Source organism: Erpetoichthys calabaricus, chromosome 9 (genome assembly GCF_900747795.2).
Source record: "Erpetoichthys calabaricus chromosome 9, fErpCal1.3, whole genome shotgun sequence".
Classification (NCBI taxonomy): domain Eukaryota; kingdom Metazoa; phylum Chordata; class Cladistia; order Polypteriformes; family Polypteridae; genus Erpetoichthys; species Erpetoichthys calabaricus.
In genome coordinates, this window is record NC_041402.2 from 181232434 (window position 1) to 181252842 (window position 20409).

The 20409-nt window shown below is 42.4% G+C and overlaps 1 protein-coding gene across 2 annotated transcripts; it reads left to right on the forward strand.

Annotated features, from left to right (window-relative positions):
- Positions 1-210: 210 nt before the first annotated feature.
- Positions 211-20100, forward strand: hinfp (histone H4 transcription factor). 2 transcript variants are annotated; one of them, XM_028808520.2, is made up of 10 exons: positions 211-265; positions 2520-2678; positions 9443-9669; positions 9807-9921; positions 10007-10159; positions 10234-10311; positions 16956-17076; positions 17161-17299; positions 17384-17508; positions 19589-20100. In XM_028808520.2, the coding sequence occupies exons 2-10, from the start codon at positions 2525-2527 to the stop codon at positions 20016-20018; spliced, it is 1542 nt and encodes a 513-aa protein (XP_028664353.1). In that variant the 5' UTR covers positions 211-265; positions 2520-2524; the 3' UTR covers positions 20019-20100. The 2 variants fall into 2 exon arrangements, with proteins under 2 accessions (XP_028664353.1, XP_028664354.1); XM_028808521.2 differs by having other exon boundaries at positions 216-260.
- Positions 20101-20409: the final 309 nt, after the last annotated feature.

Genomic DNA, 20409 nt, shown 5'->3' on the forward strand with positions numbered 1-20409 from the left:
ATGAATCGAAATACCAGGCGGCATTCAAAATTAACCCGCCTTCTAAACTGAGGCCGCTCAAAGCCTTGCCCACTTAAAAAACAACAGAGCTTATTGTGTACAACTGCTGCCAATCATCTAGTCCCCACTACTTACTTGTAAGAGCATTGGTCAGGGTTTGCTTCAATTATAAGTATAAGGCGGGCTGTCTCCCGATTAGTCAGTAAAAACTTAGAGGCGGGGCTTGCCTCCGGAAGCTGATGGCAGTTGGAGCTCTGCTGGTAAGGTAAAGTCCGGCTTTTCAGCTTTTAAGTTAATGTTTAAGATGTGCTTTTGGTGGAAGGTGGAATTTTTGCATTGTTATTTTTTGTGTGCGGATGCTCATTCAGTTATTTTTATCACTAGGTCCGTCGGGGTTCTTGTTGGTTAGGTAACCACGAGGAAGCAGTTTCTGGGCCCAATGAAGAATGTTGGTAGTACAAGGTTGTTCTGCTTGCATCAAGTGATTGGTTTCGCTTCTAACGTGGAATCTTGAAAGTATTTTTTACAAATATGAACAAGACTGAATAATTCTAGTTCATTTGTGTTATTTTTCGCGTAACAGCATTCTCTTAAATTAATGTAAGGGTTAAGACAAAGTGCTCGGCTTGGTTTTTAAGCACGTACGTTTGTGCATCGCTTTCTTAATTTCTAGCACACCGTGTTTTATTCCGTTTTTTTCCTTGACGAATACACTTTAAGATTGATGCCAAAATATGCGCAATCATCCGACTCCCCGAACATTTCCCTGCTAAATTGCTGAAAATATTGTTTCAGTAGTGGCACTTTACTGGGTTTGGTGGTTTCTTTTAGAGCCATTTCTTGACACCGATCCGTTTCATTCGGGGAAGGGGTTCTTTGCGAATGGAAATTGCTCCTATCGGCTTTGAAAAAGCTCCTAATTTGTGGAGGAAACCGAAATCTTTAATCCATAGTAGATGACCTGGGAGGACACAACATTAAGAAATCCTAAACTTAGCCTATGTGAGTTTATGCAGCAAGAGTCCCATTAAAGTCAGGAGCCTAGTGGGCACTTACCAGTCATTTATCGCTTCATTGCTATGGAATCTGATACGCATCTAAATCAATAACTAACTTTTTTTTTCTCTGAAATCTTCAATGTGTAGTGTAGGTATTCACAAAACTTAACTTGTACAGCGCCTGTCTCGTGCTTTGTCCCTAATGTTCATCAGTGCACAGGAGCAAATCCCCGATGTGATTAATGGTGCTCTGTGGTCATGATACCAAAGTTAAACCATGCTGTTTTAGTAACTGCAACCTACAGGAACAAGCTGATAGCCAAAGCAAAGTTAAATATACTTAAGGGACAGAATATATACATGAGAATCTGTTGCAAAGGTAGCCATCTGATGTGAAACTGCTGCATTAATAACATTGTTTATTACCTGTACATATGTGGTGTTTTACCCTTTTTTATGCGGTCAATCACAAAATCCTTTATAAATACTCCAACTGTTTGAACATAAACACAGTAAAATTGTCAAGTAGTGCATCACAGTTTGATTTGTAAAATTGGAGCTGCAGGTTTGAGGTGAATCATGGGAGCTGAATGTTCAAGCTGTACTGATACTACAGATTCATGGATAACAAGAAGTCAGTACAGCAATTCATTACAATTAGAAACTTTTTAACAGACATTTCTATGCATTTCTTAAACAATACATATTGTAACTAAACCAAAGGACAAGTCTGGATAACACAGAAATGCCTTATTTTATACTGTATAGTAATTTAATCTGACATTTGACCTCCTCCTAAAATCCTATCACTGTTTATACATAGCAGAAAAAAAGAGAGTGCCTTTTCAAACCCAATTACAACAAGGAAGGAGACATTAAAGGTGTGAAACTAAATAGTTAGTTATGCTCAGTGCTCTTGGAGTTGGCATACAAAAGCACATTTATAATAATAATTTTTTGAATTTATATAGCGCTTTTCTCACTACTCAAAGTGCTCTCCACTAAGGGAGGACCCATGAAGTGAACCCACAATCTCCTTACTGCAGATCAGCGGCGCTACCACTGCGCCACCATTTCTGAGCCTCTTCCTTCAGGTTCTGCTCTGGTATAATGTAAAACTTGACAAAATAGACCGTATTCTGAGATTTTAATCATTTTTAGCTTCATTTAAGCCTAAAAGATTATTTCTAAATCTAAAAAACATTTATGATTGCACCACTTTGTTTTCTGTAAATGTTTTTTGGTAATAGTAATAATAATAGTAATAGTAGTAGTCCCCTAGGTAAGTCAAAACAAGACGTTCACTTTTGGATGTAAAAGCCCAATAAAACCTGTAAAATCTATTCATATTAATTTGGTGAGTAGGTATTTTAAATTTTAATGTCATTTGAAGAGACAAGTCTGCATAATAGTGGATATGAAAAATGAGTGTAGCCATTGCAGATTACTGTGCAGCTGTGGGCTTTTCCAAACAACAGGGTCTACTTTATAGCACTTGTTTTTTTTTGTTCTCCCCCAAAGGCTCGATGGCTCCTGGCAAGAGGCTGAAAAAAGAAAAAGTGGAGCTACACTGCGAGTGGGGCCCCTGCCAGTTCAGCACAGCACACATGGAGGACTTCTGCAAGCATGTCGAAAGACACCTGAGTGAAGCTGTGGGGGCTGACGAGGAGGAGGCTCTGGGTAAGTCATATGTATAGCTAAATTTAGGACCTCCCACAGCATTTACTTTTGGAAGACTGTCAATGCAAAAAGTACACCATTATTTTAGTAATTGTAAAAATGGATGTTTTTAAATAACATGAATAAAAAAGCATAAAGCTTTTATTCGTAACATTTTACATGTGTTTGTAAGTTAAGAAATATAAGTTCAGGGTTACAAAAGGGAGTAAAATATGAACAATGAACACTTCATATTGATAAACACTGCTGTACTTAGTTGATTTGTTTCTTGATGTTGTCACATACAAATGATTTGAAATTAGTCTCCTATTCCTTGTGTTCATTTGGTAGCTTCTGGCCACAAGAGGCAAGTTTCATGAAAAGAGAATTTGTTGCGCCACATTATCTTAAATACTCCGTGCACACCACAAGGGAAATAAGATTTATATGACATGCACTCTGAAATGAATGGCAGTGGTTGTGACAGCATGGTTGCTCTCTTATTGAGTTCTAATCCAGTTGGAAAGGTTTTCCATAATGTGAGACTGTTTGATAGATACTTTATTAATCCCCAAGGGGAAATTCACATAGTCTCTATTGTAGGAATGGAGCTGGACAGTTTGACATCCGTGGCAGAGCGACAGGCACTCAGCAGGCTCCTATCAATTATGGAGAATCCAATGCATCCACTAAACAGTATCGTCTCCAGACAGAGGAGCAGCTTCAGCGGCAGACTGCGGTCACTGTCCTGCTCCACTGACAGATTGAGGAGATCGTTCCTCCCCCAAACTATGCGACTCTTCAATTCCACCCGGGGGCTTAAACTTTAACATTATTCAAAGTTGTTGTCTGTTTTTACCTACATTTTTATTACTCTTTAACATTGTTTTTTTTGTATCCGTATGCTGCTGGAGTATGTGAATTTCCCCTTGGGATTAATAAAGTATATCTTATCTATGTATATCTATCTATCGATCGCAGCATACTGATAAAAACAGTATTCATTAAAGAGTGATAAAAATGCAGGTATAACAGACAGTAACTTTGAATAATGTTAACGTTTACCCCCCCCAGGTGGAATTCAAGAGTCACATAGTGTGGGGGAGGAACGATCTCCTCAGTCTGTCAGTGGAGCAGGACAGTGACAGCAGTCTGTCACTGAAGCTGCTCTTCTGTCTGGAGATGATCCTGTTCAGTGGATGCAGTGGATTCTCCATGATTGACTGACAGGAGCCTACTTAGCTCCCGTCGCTCCGCCACAGATGTCAAACTGTCCAGCTCCGTGCCAACAATAGAGCCTGCCTTCCTCACCAGTTTGTCCAGACGTGAGGCGTCCTTCTTCTTTATGCTGCCTCCCCAGCACACCACCACATAGAAGAGGGCGCTCGCCACATCCATCTGATAGAACATCTGCAGCATCTTATTGCTGAGGTTGAAGGACGCCAGCCTTCTAAGAAAGTATAGTTGGCTCTGTCATTTCTTGCACAGAGCATCAGTATTGGCAGTCCAGTCCAGTTTATCATCCAGCTGCACTCCCAGGTATTTATAGGTCTGCACCTTCTGCACACAGTCACCTCTGATGATCACGGGGTCCATGAGGGGCCAGGGCCTCCTAAAATCCACCACCAGCTCCTTGGTTTTGCTGGTGTTCAGTTGTAGGTGGTTTGAGTCGCACCATTTAACAAAGTCCTTGATTAGGTTCTTATACTCCTCCTCCTGCCCACTCCTGATGCAGCCCACGATAGCAGTGTCGTCAGCGAATGTTTGCACGTGGCAGGACTCCGAGTTGTATTGAAAGTCCGATGTATATAGGCTGAACACGACCAGAGAAAGCACAGTCCCCTACGGCGCTCCTGTGTTGCTGACCACAATGTCAGACCTGCAGTTCCCGAGACGCACATACTGAGGTCTGTCTGTAAGAGAGTTCAGGATTCATGCCACCAGGTATGAATCTACTCCCATCTCTGCCAGCTTGTCCCTGAGGAGCAGAGGTTGGATGGTGTTGAAGGTGCTAGAGAAGTCCAGAAACATAATTGTTACTGCACCACTACCTCTGTCCAAGTGGGAAAGTGATCGGTATAACATGTAGATGATGGCATCCTCCGCTCCCACCTTCTCCTGGTATGTAAACTGCAGAGGGTCGAGGGCATTGCGGACCTGTGACCTCAGATGGTGAAGCAGGCCTGAAGTCATTCAGCTCACCAGGATGTGATACCTTTGGGACTGGGGTGATGCAGGATGTTTTCCCAAAGCCTCTCCCCTGTTCCAGGCTCAGGTGGAAGATACGCTGTAAAAGACTCCCCAGCTCCAACGCACAGGCCTTCAGCAGTCGTGGCGATACTCCATCTGGACCCACTGCTTTGCTGGCACAAAGTCTCCTCAGCTCTCTGCTTACCTGGGCTGCTGTAATTGTGGGTTGGGGTAGACTTTCTCCTATACTGGTATCAGCAGAAGGATGGGTGGAGGGTGCAGTACTCTGAGGTGAAAGTGGGTTAGGGTGGTCAAACCTGTTAAAGAAGTTGTTCATCAGGTTTGCTCTCTCCACGTCTCTCTCGAAGGTGGCTCCCTGCTTCGAGTTGCAGCCAGTGATGATCTTCATCCCATTCCACACTTCCTTCATGCTGTTATTCTGCAACTTTTGTTCCATCTTTCTCCTGTACTGCATCTTCGCCGCCCTGAGCTGAACTCTGAGTTCCTTTTGCACACACTGATCACCGCCTTTAAAAGTCCTTTTTTTTTTTTTTTTTTTTTCCTGGTTCAAAAGGCCCTTAATGTCACTTGTAATCCATGGCTTGTTGTTATCATAGCAGCATACTGTTCTTACTGGAGCTACAATGTCCATACAGAAGCTGATGTAGTCAGTAGTGCAGTCAACAACCTCCTTATTGTTCTCACTATATGATCCCTGCAGGATATCCCAGTCCGTAGTTCCAAAGCAGTCTCTCAGAGCCTGCTCTGCCTCAGGGGACCTCTTCCTGAATGAGCGTGTGGTTGTAGGTAACTCCCTCACTCTGGGTTTGTAGTGAGGTTGAAGCAGAACCAGGTTATGATCTGCTTTCCCAAGCGCAGGCAGCAGGGTGGCGCTGTATGCGTCTTTAACGTTTGCATACAGTAGGTCAATAATCCTATTTCCCCGGGTGTTACAATCCACATACTGGGAGAAGACGGGTAATGTTTTGTCCAGCGTCACATGGTTAAAATCTCCCGAGATTAGCACGAGAGCCTCGGGGTGCTGTGTTTGTAGTTTAGCAAAAGCAGAATGGATGATGTCACCCGCTATCTCCACGTCTGCCCGAGGAGGGATGTAAACAATAAAAACCAATGACGTGTCCAAACTCTCTGGGCAAGTAATAGGGACGCAGACTTACGACCAACAGTTCGATGTCCCTGCAGCAAGTGGAGATTTTGACGTTTACATGTCCAGGGTTGCACCACCTTGTCTTCACATAGAGAGTGAGTCCTCCTCCTTTCCGCTTCCTGCAGGTATTTGCGTCTCTGTCCGCTCTAACTGTGCTAAACCCGGGTAGCTCCACGTTAGCATCTGGGATTCTAATTGTTGGCCACATTTCACAAAAACGCAACACTGCATTCTCTGTAGGTCCTGACATTTTTCACCAGCGCAGCCAGTTCGTTGATCTTATTTGGTAGAGAGTTCACATTTCCCAGGATCACTGAAGGCTTGTATCGCCACTTCCTCGTTAGTCGCTTAGCCTTTAGCTTCGCACCAGTTCTGCTGCCACCAATGCCGCCTTCTTACCTCGTCAGGTAAATAGGGAACCACACCGGCACGGGCCTTTGTTCTCGGGGCTTGAAGTTGACTACCTAAATAGACGAGTCTCGCCGTGTAAAAATCCATTTCCAAGTAGTAAAAAGTGTCCAGGAAATGAGTCCACATAAAAGAAAGTGGTAGGAGTGATCAGAAAAATAGAGAAAAAGGTAGAAATACAAATTTGTACGCGGAGCTGCTGGAAAGGCTGCCACTGTTGGTGGTGCCCGAGTCAACCTCACGTCAAGCACATTTGTGAAAATACGTCAGTTTCTGCTCTGTGCATATGTAGTGTCCACAAGAACACTCATCCTCGTTGAACCATCGAGCAGCTGACCTGTTGCCATGTTAAGTAGACTATTCACATACAGTCTGCTGTCAGTTTGATGTGCTTTATTTAATATGTTCTCTTCACTGGACAAAGGTGAGAGAAATCCCAGAGTTCAGGTCTATAGCCCTGTCAAATCAGCCTTACATCACAAAAGGGTTAGTGCTTAGTTTAGGTTGAAATGCTAACCGATAGAGTTTAACAGAGCAAGCCATACTCGGTTATAAATGGGGAATAGTAAACCTTCACAGGCAACCATAATTAAGTTGGACTTAAACATATTCTTTAAAGGGCAATGTAATAGTATTGTAACAGTCGGAGTGTACAGGAGCAGGTGGCAGAGAGACAGCCCGCCAGGTGGTTCCACAGAAGTGCAAATGTTAGGTGGCATCTCGTCACGAGGATGAGATGGCTGGTTAATCATTTGAAGGTCACCATTTTGTGATTAGGCCATGACGGGCAGTACTGAACTACAAACACCATAGGTCTGAATATCAACTGTGTTTTTGTTACAAAAAGACATTTGCATACACCAGTGATGTTCAGTAATACTGGGAGCGACACAACAGCATGCTACAGGTGGTTGTATTTCAATTTATGCTAATGTTCTGGTTATATAGACCACACACCCTTGAAAGAGGAAATATGTGGGTTATACAAGGGGGTTGCTTATAGGATTTTTGTTTTAGTAAAAAACCTGAGGTATGTAAGTTACACTTGGATACGGTTTTATTCAGCGGCTTGGGGGAATATGGTAATCGGGCAATATTTGCACTGCATAATTGAGAACGTAATCATTTTTCTTTTAAATTGAAATCTTTTGTGGGGATGTTAATGCTTCTTTTCATAGTGACCTCTATCTGGTTCTTGTATTTACACAGGCGGCATGTTGAAAAATATAACGTAGGCAAATGGAAGAAAGCCTAGACATGTGACGTCCTATTTACTTGGTACTATTGACATTCCGGTTTTTGCAAACAAAGCTGTTAACTCTGTACTGACGTGGTGCTTTTTTTTCTCTTTGCCCATTTAATTTCGTATTAAATCTTTGTATGTGATTTCTAGTAGCCCATTTTTGTAATAGCCAGAGTTTTTTTTTTTTTTTCTCTCAAATATGGTTTTATTTCTATTCCATTTCTGTTTTTATTCATGCAGAATCTTATGATTTTGGTCACCTCTGCCAATTCTTTTGTCATCTGTTGTTGTTTCCTTTAGGTACATTATTAATGATGCAAAATTTAGTTGTTTTGCATGAATCCCATCAGGGCACCATATAGATAGCCATTCTGAATATTGAATCACATTGGAATTCATTATTATTTAGTATTTTTTTTATATATTATTTAGTACCGCTATTATCAAGCTCAGCCCTCAAGGCCCCCCCACTACCTCCACGCCAGGTCCCTAAAAAATAGGGAATCTCCCTCTTACGATAGCCCAATACCTGAGGTAACCAAAATGACACACTGGAAAACGGGGGACCGGTGTCAGTGAGAGGGTTAAGTACATCCTACCAAAGCTAAGGTTTGGATTAGGGGTGGGTGATGGTTGTGGGTTTGATGGTTTGTCTCATCAGAGATATTTCAGAGTGATAGAATGGGTATGTACCATCACACAATGGGGGGGCGGGGGATGGAAATTGCTAGATAGAAAAAAAAAAAAAAAACAAAAACCCATGTTTAACAATGAGGCGGAGGCGGGTTGAAAAATAACCCAAATCACAAGCCCAAAAAAAGCAGCCCGCAAAAGCCCTTTTTTTTTTCTCCACAGATGGCAATCAAAAATCAGCCCAATTGGCCGAGAGTACCGCAGACCTGGCAATGCTGCCCCACCCAAACCTTACTCACTAGTGTCTGCAAGCTTTTATCCCAACCAATTTCATCTTTTAATTGGACTCGCTATGTTAATTAGGCAAGCTGTTATTTCTAAGTGGTTATTTTTGTCTACTGTGTGGCCTACTAAAGGAAGTTGACTTTGGAATGGCCACAAATGGCTTGCTTTGGGACACATTTCTCATGATACTGCGTAAAACTTGTGAATTTCTGTCTCATATGCACAACTAGCCGTGTTACCTGGCTTTGCCCAGGATATTTTGTAAGGCTGTGGGCCTCAGTTAATTACATAGTACCTCTCTTACACCTGATTAACTGCCGGCACAATAACAAAGTACTCTTCTGCATGAAGTATTTGTATGGTGATTTTTTGGTGTTCTAGTGGTTAACGTTTACTCAAGGTGATGAGATCCAGCAACTGCACTCTGATATCCCCCCCGGCTTAAGACATCCAGTTAACCATATGGGGCCAATTTAAAATCACCTATATGATAGTTTAAGTGTAAACGTGTGTGTGCGTGGCACTCCATCCAGGTTTGGTTCCTGCCTTGTAGCCAGGAAATTCACCTGCTCATCATGACCATGAACAGATGAGTGATTCCTGAAATCCTGTCCGGTTATGTTTTTCACCAAACCAAATACCTAAGCACTGCCAGTGGGAGTAGGCTGGGATGAAGCTTTATGCTTTTTGATATTAAATGTGTACCAGGATGTGACTTCACATAATGAATCAATATCCATACTAGATGTATAAACTGATTAGAGATAAAAATTTGTAGGTGGCAAAAAAGTGCCACAGATGAACTGAGACAGCTGTACTGGGTAAATGCTTTGTGGTAATAGTATGTTTTGTATCCAGAGGAATACAGCTGCTTGTGGCAGGAATGTGGATTTTGTGTGATGGGTAACCCGGCAGATCTGGTGCCACATGTCTACTTTCACTGCTACCACACCAAACTGAAGCAATGGGGACGCCAGGTTCTTCAAGGACAGGAGGAGCTGGGCTCCTGCAGCCTTGATGTGCAGAACAGAAACATCATCCCTGACATTCAAGAGAGTTTCACTTGCTTGTGGGAGCATTGTGAGGTGAGTGACTGACAAGGTTGTATATATAGTTGGTATGTTCTGAAGCTGTAAGAAGGGAGGACAACTTGCTGGGCAAAGAGATTAACCATCATGCCTTGGAGTGTGTCGTTCTAACCTTCCAGCTTTTTACTTTGCAGCAAGACACCTTTGAAAACCCTGAATGGTTTTACCGTCATGTGGACATGCATGGCTTATGTGTGGAGGTGCCCTCTGGTGCCAAAGAGGATGCAGCCTTAACCTGCGGCTGGCGGGGTAAGAAATTTCAAGGTGAAAAGTTACCATGTGAGGAGTTGTTCTTGTTGAGTGCCAACTGATGCTTTGCCTATCGTCTAGCCAGGATGCGAGGCTGCTTTCAGGAGCCGCTTTAAGCTCAGGGAGCATTTGAGGAGCCACACGCAGGAGAAGGTGGTTGCCTGTCCGACTTGTGGGGGCATGTTTGCCAACAACACGAAGTTCTTTGATCACATCCGACGGCAGACGTCCATAGAGGGTGAGCCAGGAATACCAAGTGGCTTTTTAATGCCCTCTTCACGCATCTCAGAATTTACTGTTTACCTCCTTCAGGCCAACGCTTCCAGTGCTCCCACTGTTCTAAGCGGTTTGCCACAGAGCGTCTGCTTCGGGACCACATGCGAAACCATGGTGAGTTTCTTGAGGAACTTTTGTGTAAGAAGGAGTGCATTTGTGACCAGGGTATTTTGGAGTAATTTATTAAACAAAGCTTCAGACTTCACCTTTTAGATTTACTATATGGTATTGTTTCCCATAACAATTAGTTACAAATCTGTTACTCTAATTGGTAGGGGATTATTAATGTAGAGCATAGGGTCTTAAACTATGGGCCATGGGCCACAAGTCATCTGAATTTCGGTTACACAGTGAAGTGGTTCACAATTGTAGTCCTTCGGGTCACATGTGTTTTACAGAGTGTCTCTTGCGATGGATTAATCAAACTTTAGTGCCTTCTCATTAAACGTGGTGGCGATTCCCCGATGGTGGAATGGACCTGTGGCAGCGATTTATCCAAGGGGAAACCTGACACCTACATCAGCGATTCTGCCAGCAGGACCCTGGGTCTCAAAGACACAATAAAGGCCAAATTGCGTCGGAAGGAAAAGTTTTAAAAACCACTAGCTTTAGAGTCTTGTAAATTATGATGCACACACAAATGGGTCCCATGGGGCTCAATGTAAAACTTTTCGGTACAGGATCTTTTTCACTTGTATGTGGGGTGACAGTTGGTTATTAGTATTAAGAGATATGGGATTACAATAATGTGCAGTAAAACTCCACTTAAAACATTATTTTGAATATAAACAAACACAAGTGCATTATAATAAAAGAGAAGTATTCAAATTCCACTCAAAATGCTGTTAATTTTATATTTCCAAGTACAAGACATTGAAGCATATTAAGGAAATAGTGTAGACAGATGTGCAAATACAATTCAAACACAGTATAGCGTCATGTGGTGGGTGCGGCTCCCAGCCTGGCCTGGTATAGCACAGTAAAAGACAGGGATGTCTGGCATTTGGAGCAGGCTGTCGATGGTGTTTTGTCGTGTACAGTCTTATGGTTTCCCTATTTTCCCATTTTATACTGTTTATTGTGTAGACTTGACCAAAATGCCTCCAATCACATTCACTTACCACTCTGTGGTCAGATACACAACTCCCATTTCATCACTTCCACCACCTTTCCATCTTTATCTATAACCTCAGGCAATTAGAGTGAGAGCAAATATGAAGGAGAAAGAACTACACTTTTAACTCTGTATTATAGGTAATAAATTTTATTCTAACTAGTGCTAAACAAGCAAATAGAACGTGGCTTTTAAACTAAGACAGTGCAACCTGATATTGCTAGATGGGTAATTTCAGATGGCAAAATGACTTATAGTTGCATTTGATTCATTTTGGTCCGCTCATCATCAGCACAGGCCCACACAGCCTGCTTTCGTCAGGATGCAACGTGGCAGAGAGACAGCAATCCTCTTTATTGTCCCTGATAATTGCTCCTTCCTGGGCCATTTACCAATAAAATAGCTAAGGCACAGCTCATCCCCCAGTTGCTTTGTTAAGGCAGTTTATGGCCTTCTAGGTTCATTTGCCTCCAGGCACAGTCACCTCTGCCAGACTGGTTTGATACATGTTCCATTCCACAAATCCCTCATCCCCCACCTCCTTTCCACTGCACATAAATTTCACATCCCGAGTCAACCTAAAGACTGGAGGAGATGGAGTTGGTTAGGTAAATATCAAAGCACTGCTGTTCTCAGTGAAGTAAGACGTGCTTCTGTGAAGCACTATCTAATATTACATTTTGCTTTGTCTCTCTTACAAATAAAGATACAAAATATTTTTCAAATTATATACAACATGTCACACCACCACAAATAGTTTTATGGGAAGACTGTTCCAGAGATGCGCGTAATGGGACTCCATGATAGTAGTAAGCATGGAATAAAATAGTGAATTTTGTTGAATGCTTGACGACTGCTAAATTCTTTACTGACATTGCTGCAAAATAAAGATTTGTTTCACTAAAACAGAAATCTGTTAACTTTTAAATTGCACTTATTGCTTGTTAATTTGGATGCGGGGAACTGAATTAATTAAACACTGTGGCAGAGGGAGCAGTCAGTGCATTTCTGGGAAAGGGATTAAAAATTATAATCCAGTGCACAGCTCTGTGTGTGAGATGTACAGTTGATTTAAAGTGTTCAGAGCCTTTTCACTTTCTGCACACTTTATGCATCCATCCATTTTCCAACCCGCTGAATCCGAACACAGGGTCACGGGGGTCTGCTGGAGCCAATCTCAGCCAACACAGGGCACAAGGCAGGAACCAATCCTGGGCAGGGTGCCAACCCACCGCAGGACACACATAAACACACCCACACACCAAGCACACACTAGGGCCAATTTAGAATTGCCAATCCACCTAAACTGCATGTCTTTGGACTGTGGGAGGAAACCGGAGCGCCCGGAGGAAACCCACGCAGACACGGGGAGAACATGCAAACTCCACGCAGGGAGGACCCGGGAAGCGAACCCAGGTCCCCAGATCTCCCAACTGCGAGGCAGCAGCGCTACCCACTGCGCCACCGTGCCGCCCCACTTTATGCATTGTAGTTTTCATTTTAAATGGATACATTTGCCAGTTTTGGTCATCAGTATACACTCGGTAACCCATAAAGACAAAGTGAAGACGTGTTTCAGAAAGATCTGGAATTCGTTTCAAAATGCATCTCATTTTTACTTTCTCTTATACAAAGTATAGGGAAAGTATTGTAATCGTCCAAAAATTTGATTTCAAGATATTGATGAATCTGTTTTAGACCTCCCTGAGTCCGAAAATGCCATTTTTGCAATTTTGTGTGTGTATGTAAACACAATGAGTATGCATTCATTTAAGTCAACCAAATTTTGCATACAAGTACAGTATTCAGTACAAAACGTAGATTTCTATCAACTTTTGAGCTATTTCCGCTAATCGGAAGTGGTAATTTTACCTTTTATTCATGCAGCTGCAGAGTCAGATTTATTGAACCTTTATATAATAATTGTTCAGTATATTATTAAGTTGATTTGTTTTGTTGTTGATGGTTCTTTAATGTACATAATGTAAAAATATAATCATTGTCTTGCGGTTTACTCCTCATATCAGAGTATACTAGAAAGTCTAGGGGAGACTACTCTCGATTTTTTTATACTCGAAGCCTGAGTCTGGAAGGTGACCAAGAAGCCAATGGTCACTCTTAACAGAACTTCAGACGTGTTAATAATACTTTTTATTTATATAGTGACTTTGCGATGCCCAAGGTACTTCAGAGTCTCATTAAAAAAAAACAGCAGGTATATAACATTGGAAACGGATGCTTCCTAAATAGGACATTAAAAAAGATAGATCCAGGATATACAAATGCATTAAATAGAATTAAAGTTAATAAAGCAGAGTAAAATGCAGTAATCCCTCCTCAATCGCGGGGGTTGCGTTCAAAAACCCCCTGCGAAAGGTGAAAATCCGCGAAGTAGAAACCATATGTTTATATGGTTATTTTATATTGTCATGCTTGGGTCACAGATTTGCGCAGAAACACAGGAGGTTGTAGAGAGACAGGAACGTTATTCAAACACTGCAAACAAACATTTGTCTCTTTTTCAAAAGTTTAAACTGTGCTCCATAACAAGACAGAGATGACAGTTCCGTCTCGCAATTAAAAGAATGGAAACATATCTTCCTCTTCAAAGGAGTGCGCGTCAGGAGCAGAGAATGTCAGAGAGAGAGATAAAGGCAAACAATCAGAAATCAATAGGGCTGTTTGGGCTTTTAAGTATGCAAAGCACCGCTGGACAACGAAGCTGGTAGGAAGGGAGCAATGTAATGGTAGTCTTTCAGCATTTTTTTAGAGGAGAGCGTCCGTATCGTCTAGTGGTGTGAACAGCCCCCCTGCTCACACCCCCTCCGTCGGGAGCAGAGAATGTCAGAGAGAGTGAGAGAGACGGGGAAAACAAACAATTAAAAATCAATACGTGCCGTTCGAGCTTTTAAGTATGCGAAGCACCGTGTGGGAAGCATGTCGCTTGACAAACCAGCTGCAAGAAAGGGAGCAACGTGAAGATAATCTTTCAGCGTTTTTAGATGAGCGTACGTATCGTCTAAGGGTGCGAACAGCCCCCCTGCTCACACCCCCTCCGTCAGGAGCAGAGAATGTCGGAGCAAGAGAGAGAGAAAGGCAAACAATCAGAAATCAATATGTGCTGTTTGATCTTTTAAGTATGCGAAGCACCATGCAGGAAGCATATCGCTTGACAAAGCAGCCACATTTAAGCCCAGCAAGGAAAAGAGCAATTTGAAGGTAATCTTTCAGTGTTTTTTGAGGAGCGGCCGTATCTTCTAGGGGTGCGAACAGCCCCCATGCTCACAATATATTTGAAGAGTTTTATTTAATAGGTAATACGCGCTCTGGTTGGGTAGCTTCTCAGCCATCTGCCAATAGCGTCCCTTGTATGAAATCAACTGGGCAAACCAACTGAGGAAGCATGTACCAGAAATGAAAAGACCCATTGTCCGCAGAAATCCGCGAAGCAGCAAAAAATCCGCGATAAATATTTAAATATGCTTACATATAAAATCCGCAATAGAGTGAAGCCGCGAAAGTCGAAGCGCGATATAGCGAGGGATTACTGTACTAAAAAGAGAGCCTACCAAACAACTTATTTGTGATATAATGTGCACACACAAATTACACTGAGCATCTGAACAGAGAGGAAGACTGAAAGAGGAGGCAGAATGTCCGGTTGAGTTAGAAGTCTTCCTGATCAGATCAGTTGTTTTGTTTTCATTTTTAAAAGAATGAATGGAGCCAGCTGATCTAATTTAGGGAGGTCATTCTAACGTCGTTCTCTGTTAAGATGGGAGAACCTGTCAAAAGGATGGCCATCTCATCAGCGCTCCATCAAACAAACCTGTTTTAATTTTTTTTATTTTGGCTATTAAGTTTAGATCGACAGGCTAAAATTGCAAATTTTATCGTTAGTGTTATAGATTTAATAAAGTGTGCAAAAAGTGTAGGGGTCAGAATACTTTCTGAATTCATTGTATGTACATCGTGTTGCTGTTCTGGCATTCTGACATTTAGTTGTACATTTTAATTGGAATACTTTGCATAAATGTTGCAGCTACTTTCACCTGGCTTGGTTTGGGGTGGGGGGTGTCAGTTCTCTTGTTAAGGATTTACACTCTATTGCCAAAAGTATTGAGATGCCTGCCTTTATATATAATATATATATATATATATATATACACACACACATGAACTTCAGTGACATCCCATTCTTAATACACAGGCTTTAACATGGAGTTGGCCCACCCTTTGCAGCTCTAACAGCTTCAACTCTTCTGGGAAGGCTCTCCACAAGGTGTAGCACTGTGTTTATGGGAATTTTTGACCATTCTTCCATTTGTGAGGTCAGGCACTGATGTTGGACAAGAAGGCCTGGCTCGCTCGCAGTGTCCAATCTAATTAATCCCAAAGGTGTTCTGTCGGGTTGAGGTCAGGGCTCTGTGCAGGCCACACAAGTTCCTCCGCACCAAACTCTCTCCTCCATCTCTTTGTAGACCTTGCTTTGTGTACTGGTGCGTGTGCAGTCATGTTGCCATCAAACTATTCCCACAAAGTTGAGAGCATGAAATTGTCCAAAATGGCTTTGTATGCTGAAGCATTAAGAGTTCCTTTCACTGGAACTAAGGGACTAAGCCCAACCCCTGATAAACAATCCCACACCATAAACCCCCTCCACCAAACTTTACATTTGGCACAATGCAGTCAGATAAGTCCTGATCTCCTGGCAGTCGCCAAACCCCGACTCGTCCATGAGATTGTGTGATTTGTCACTCCAGAGGACATGTCTGCACCGCTCAAGAGCCCAGTGGCGGTGGGCTTTACAACACAGCATCTGACGCTTGGCATTGCACTTCGTGATGTCAGGCTTGGCTGCAGTTGCTCGGCCATGAACACCCATTCCATGAAGCTCTCTCTCTCTACGCTGCACTGTTCTTGAGCTTTTAGAGGTCTGTAGCTATTGACTCTGCAGAAAATTGGTGACTTCTGCACTCTGTGTACCTCTGCATGCGGTGTCCCCGCTCTCTGATTTTACGTGGCCTACCACTTTGTGGTTGAGTTGGTGATGTTCCCAATTGTTTCCACTTTGTTAAAATACCACTAACAGTTGACTGTGGAATATTTCGTAGCGAGGAGATTTCATGAATGGACTTAATGCACAGGTGGTATCCTATCATGGTTGCCAGGCTTGAATTCACTGAGCTCCTGATAGCGACCCATTCTGTCACAGATGTTTGTAGAAGCCGTCTGCATGCCGAGGGGCTCGAGTTTATACACCTGTGGCCATGGAAGTGAGTGGAACACCTGAATTCAATGACTTGGAGGGGGGTCACAATATTTTGGGCATTTATAGTTTAGGGTTAAATCAAATGACGTTTGCAGTTGGCAATAGGTATGTTTCTATGAGTGTGTTGGCTACTAAAACTAAACAATTGACAAATGTCCGTTGGGGTGTCAGCTCTACTTTTTAAAGGGTTTCCCACTCAAGTGCTGGTGGCAGAGTTGGATAAGAGTGGCGTCAGTCCAACTCCTCAGCCCTGATTGTGAAGCAACATGAAAACTAATTGATATCTAAATAATTGTGAGGCTGAAACTTGTCAATTACTGACTGTAAAATGAATATGAAAAATCAACTAAAACTGTTGCCTCTTGTGTGCAGTGAATCATTACAAGTGCCCACTGTGTGACATGACTTGCCCCTCGCCCTCTTCCCTGCGGAGTCACATCAAGTTCAGGCACAGTACAGAGCGGCCTTTCCACTGTGAATACTGCGAGTACAGGTACAGCATTCTTCTTACTTGAGGGGTTTGTGGCCGAGTGCCAACATCTGCACATCTCATTTCTGTGTGTGTGTGTTTCTTAAGCTGTAAGAACATGGTGGACCTCCGTAAGCACCTTGACACGCACAGCTCAGAGCCAGGGTACCATTGTGAGTTTGCAGGCTGTGATTTTGCTGCACGTTCCCTCTTCTCCATCAAGACCCACTTTAAAAAGGTTCATGAGGTGAGGATGTTCAGAAATGTGACGGTGAAACACGGTCTTCTCTTGACATGACTTCAGTTCTACATGTGGTTTTTGTCTTTTTAGGGAGATCTGGTGCCACGCTATAAGTGCCATGTGTGTGATAAGTGCTTCACTCGAGGAAACAACCTGACTGCGCATCTGAGGAAACAACACCAATTCAAGTGGCCATCTGGACACCCCCGCTTCAGGTGCCACATAATGAGTGTCACTTCTCCTTCTAAGCTTGTGTCTACCCTTGTCCCTACTACTTTATCATCTTAAAGGATAAGTTTGGTATTTTTCAAGTTGAAATTATTTCTTGACAAACATGGTATCTATGCATTTGCCACACAATTGTGTTCTAAAGTTAAGCGCTTTTTATAAATTAAATATATATCGTGCCCACTCTGGTGCTTTACAATGGAAGGTATTGGGCACGGAGGAAAAGCTTAAAAACCAAATGCGTCCATTCTTCAAGACCATTGAGTATTGATTCGCATCTTCCACCGCATGTCTTTGAAAACAAATGGAATCTGGAAATACTGATTGCTTTGCATATTCCTCGTAAGAATACGTCGTCTTCTCGCTTGTGTGAATTCTCACGTAAGTAAGGAAGTAAATAAAAACAAATCCCATCACCATAAACCTTTCGTGCCACTTGGTTGGGTCTGTCGGGAGGAAACAGCAACCCGTGGGGAGGATGAAAGGTTGTTGTGCCGGAAGACTAATTGCTGAGCTATCACGCAAGGCTGGGCTTTTCTTTAAAATGGCAGGATCTCATGATGTTGGTGATTTTTTGTTGAAAAATGCCATGAATAAGCTATTTTACAGTGTGTGTAATCGCAAGACATGGGTCAATACACGACAACTGACTTGGCTTGAAAAAATAGATGTACTTGGTAAGTTTTTAACCTTTTCCTCCATGCCCCATGGACTATAATGTAAAGTGCTTCATTTTTTATATATATAAATTTTACACACCCCAGTAACGGCATGCAGTGAATCCACTTGACCTGAGCATTCCTAGTTTTCCTCCTCTTTCTCTGTACGTTTATCATTCGTTTGCTCAGAGGTTGATGCGCTTGCTGCTTCCTGAGCAGCTCTTCTTTTCTCCACCCTAGCGGCCCGCTTCTCTCGTCAGCATCTTTTCGCGTTAAAACAAGATTAAGTCAGTATTTGTGTTTGCAATTATTTACTACGTTTTGCTTAATTTTTCACTTAAGCTGGCACTTAAGTCTTCCATCTGTCTCAAGATATGAAGAGGTAGGGGAAGTGATGGCGAAGGTGGTAAGGTTGAGAACGGCGCCCATACGCATGTGCCGCCCGGCTATCCTGCTGGCCAAGAGTTGATTCTACAATAAAATAAGAAGAGGAATAACCGGACAGTAGACGTCACGTAGTATATTTGTACCAAATTTCAGGTCAATAGATCAAACGGTTTATGAGCGATGGGTGATTTTAAAATCCTGGACGGACAAACGGACAGCCATGGTAGCGTATTATATATATAAAAATTAGCAAATTATTTTTAAGATACTGTGTGTGTCTATGTATGTATATATAATAAAAATTGTAATTTTTAGGAAGTGATTAACTTAAGAACCCAATTTAATGTGGCAAATGAATATATAATAATACATTTTATTTATATAGAGCCTTTTCCATGCTCAGGGTGCTTATACAGTATAAACAGCAGGGTATTTGTAACATAGGATACTAACATTTTCTACATAAAACTGTAAACAGATAAATACAGGATATACAAATCATTAAGTAGAATAAAAGAAAACAAACTAGAGTAAAATACCAATTTCAATACTAAAAGAAATGCCTGAAACAAATAACCTCATTTGTGATATAATAACACACATACAAATTTATGCTGAGTTCCTGGACAGAAAGGTAAACTTAACCTAATATTCTGGTCCCTCTTAAGTTAAAAGCCTTTCTGAAGAATCGGCTGACCTTATTAATTTCAGAAGTTCGTTCCAAAGTTGAGTGCTATACAGCTGAAGGCCTTGTCACCCGTAGAGGGCAGGTTAGTGTGGGGCACAACAAAATTGCAAGAATCGGAGGATCTTGGTGGACGAACAGGAGCAGTGGCAATGGAGAAGGACACGGATGCAGGCCAGTGCGAGGCCATTTAAAGTTTTTGTAGGTTATTAATAATACTCGGTTCAATTCTGTAAGGCATAGGATGTTTGTGAAGAAAGTAGTTTGACTTGAATAATCCCGAACCTCCCCTTTAAGCCTAGGCTCTAACACCAACACTTTGTGTCTTGTGTTTAGGTACAAAGAACATGAAGATGGTTTCATGCGCTTGCATCTGATTCGCTACGAGAGCATGGAGCTCACTGAGCAGCTGATGCGGGAGAGAGAGCGGCTGTCTGGGAGGCCAGACGGTGAAGATGGCTGTACGGAGTATGTGATGCTGGGAGCAGCCGAGGCTGATGGGGGAGGTTTAAGAGGTATAGTACTCGATAATGAAAATCCAGCAGTGGCCAGGAGTCCAGAAGATGATGAGGTTCTTGCCCTCGATCCCATTATTCGTGTAGAGAATCGGACCAATGAACACGGCGATAGTGAAACGGTGTATTATGTGCTAAGCAGCTCGGGCCCTGAGGCAGCCAGCACTGCTTCAGACGTTACTGCACACAGCCTGCTGCAGCTGGACAGCGGTGTGCCATCGGACCTGCATCCGGGGATGATGAGCACATGAGGGGAGTGTTTATCGACGTGTGCCTGAGGACTCGCACGGACACTTGTGTTTAAATTTAAATAAAGTTCTAATTGTATGGAAATCCTTTCTTTTGGTTTCTCAGTACAGAAGCCACTTTTATCGACCCATTCTTATTTTTGAAAATGTTTGTTTGACGGGAATTTTTTAAATTCCTTTTATCAATTCAAATTTGTACTTCTTTTGAGATCTGAAGTGTGGTTAATGTTCAAAGTATGACTTGAAGATTGGTGACTTGTCTTTCACTTCGTATTATCTCAGCATAACTGCTGGTTGGCGGCTCGTGATCAACGGCCTTGGTTTTTCACGACATATTTGCAGCAGAATATGAACTCTGAAGAGACTGTTAGCCTGGCCTTTGCTTAAGAGATTA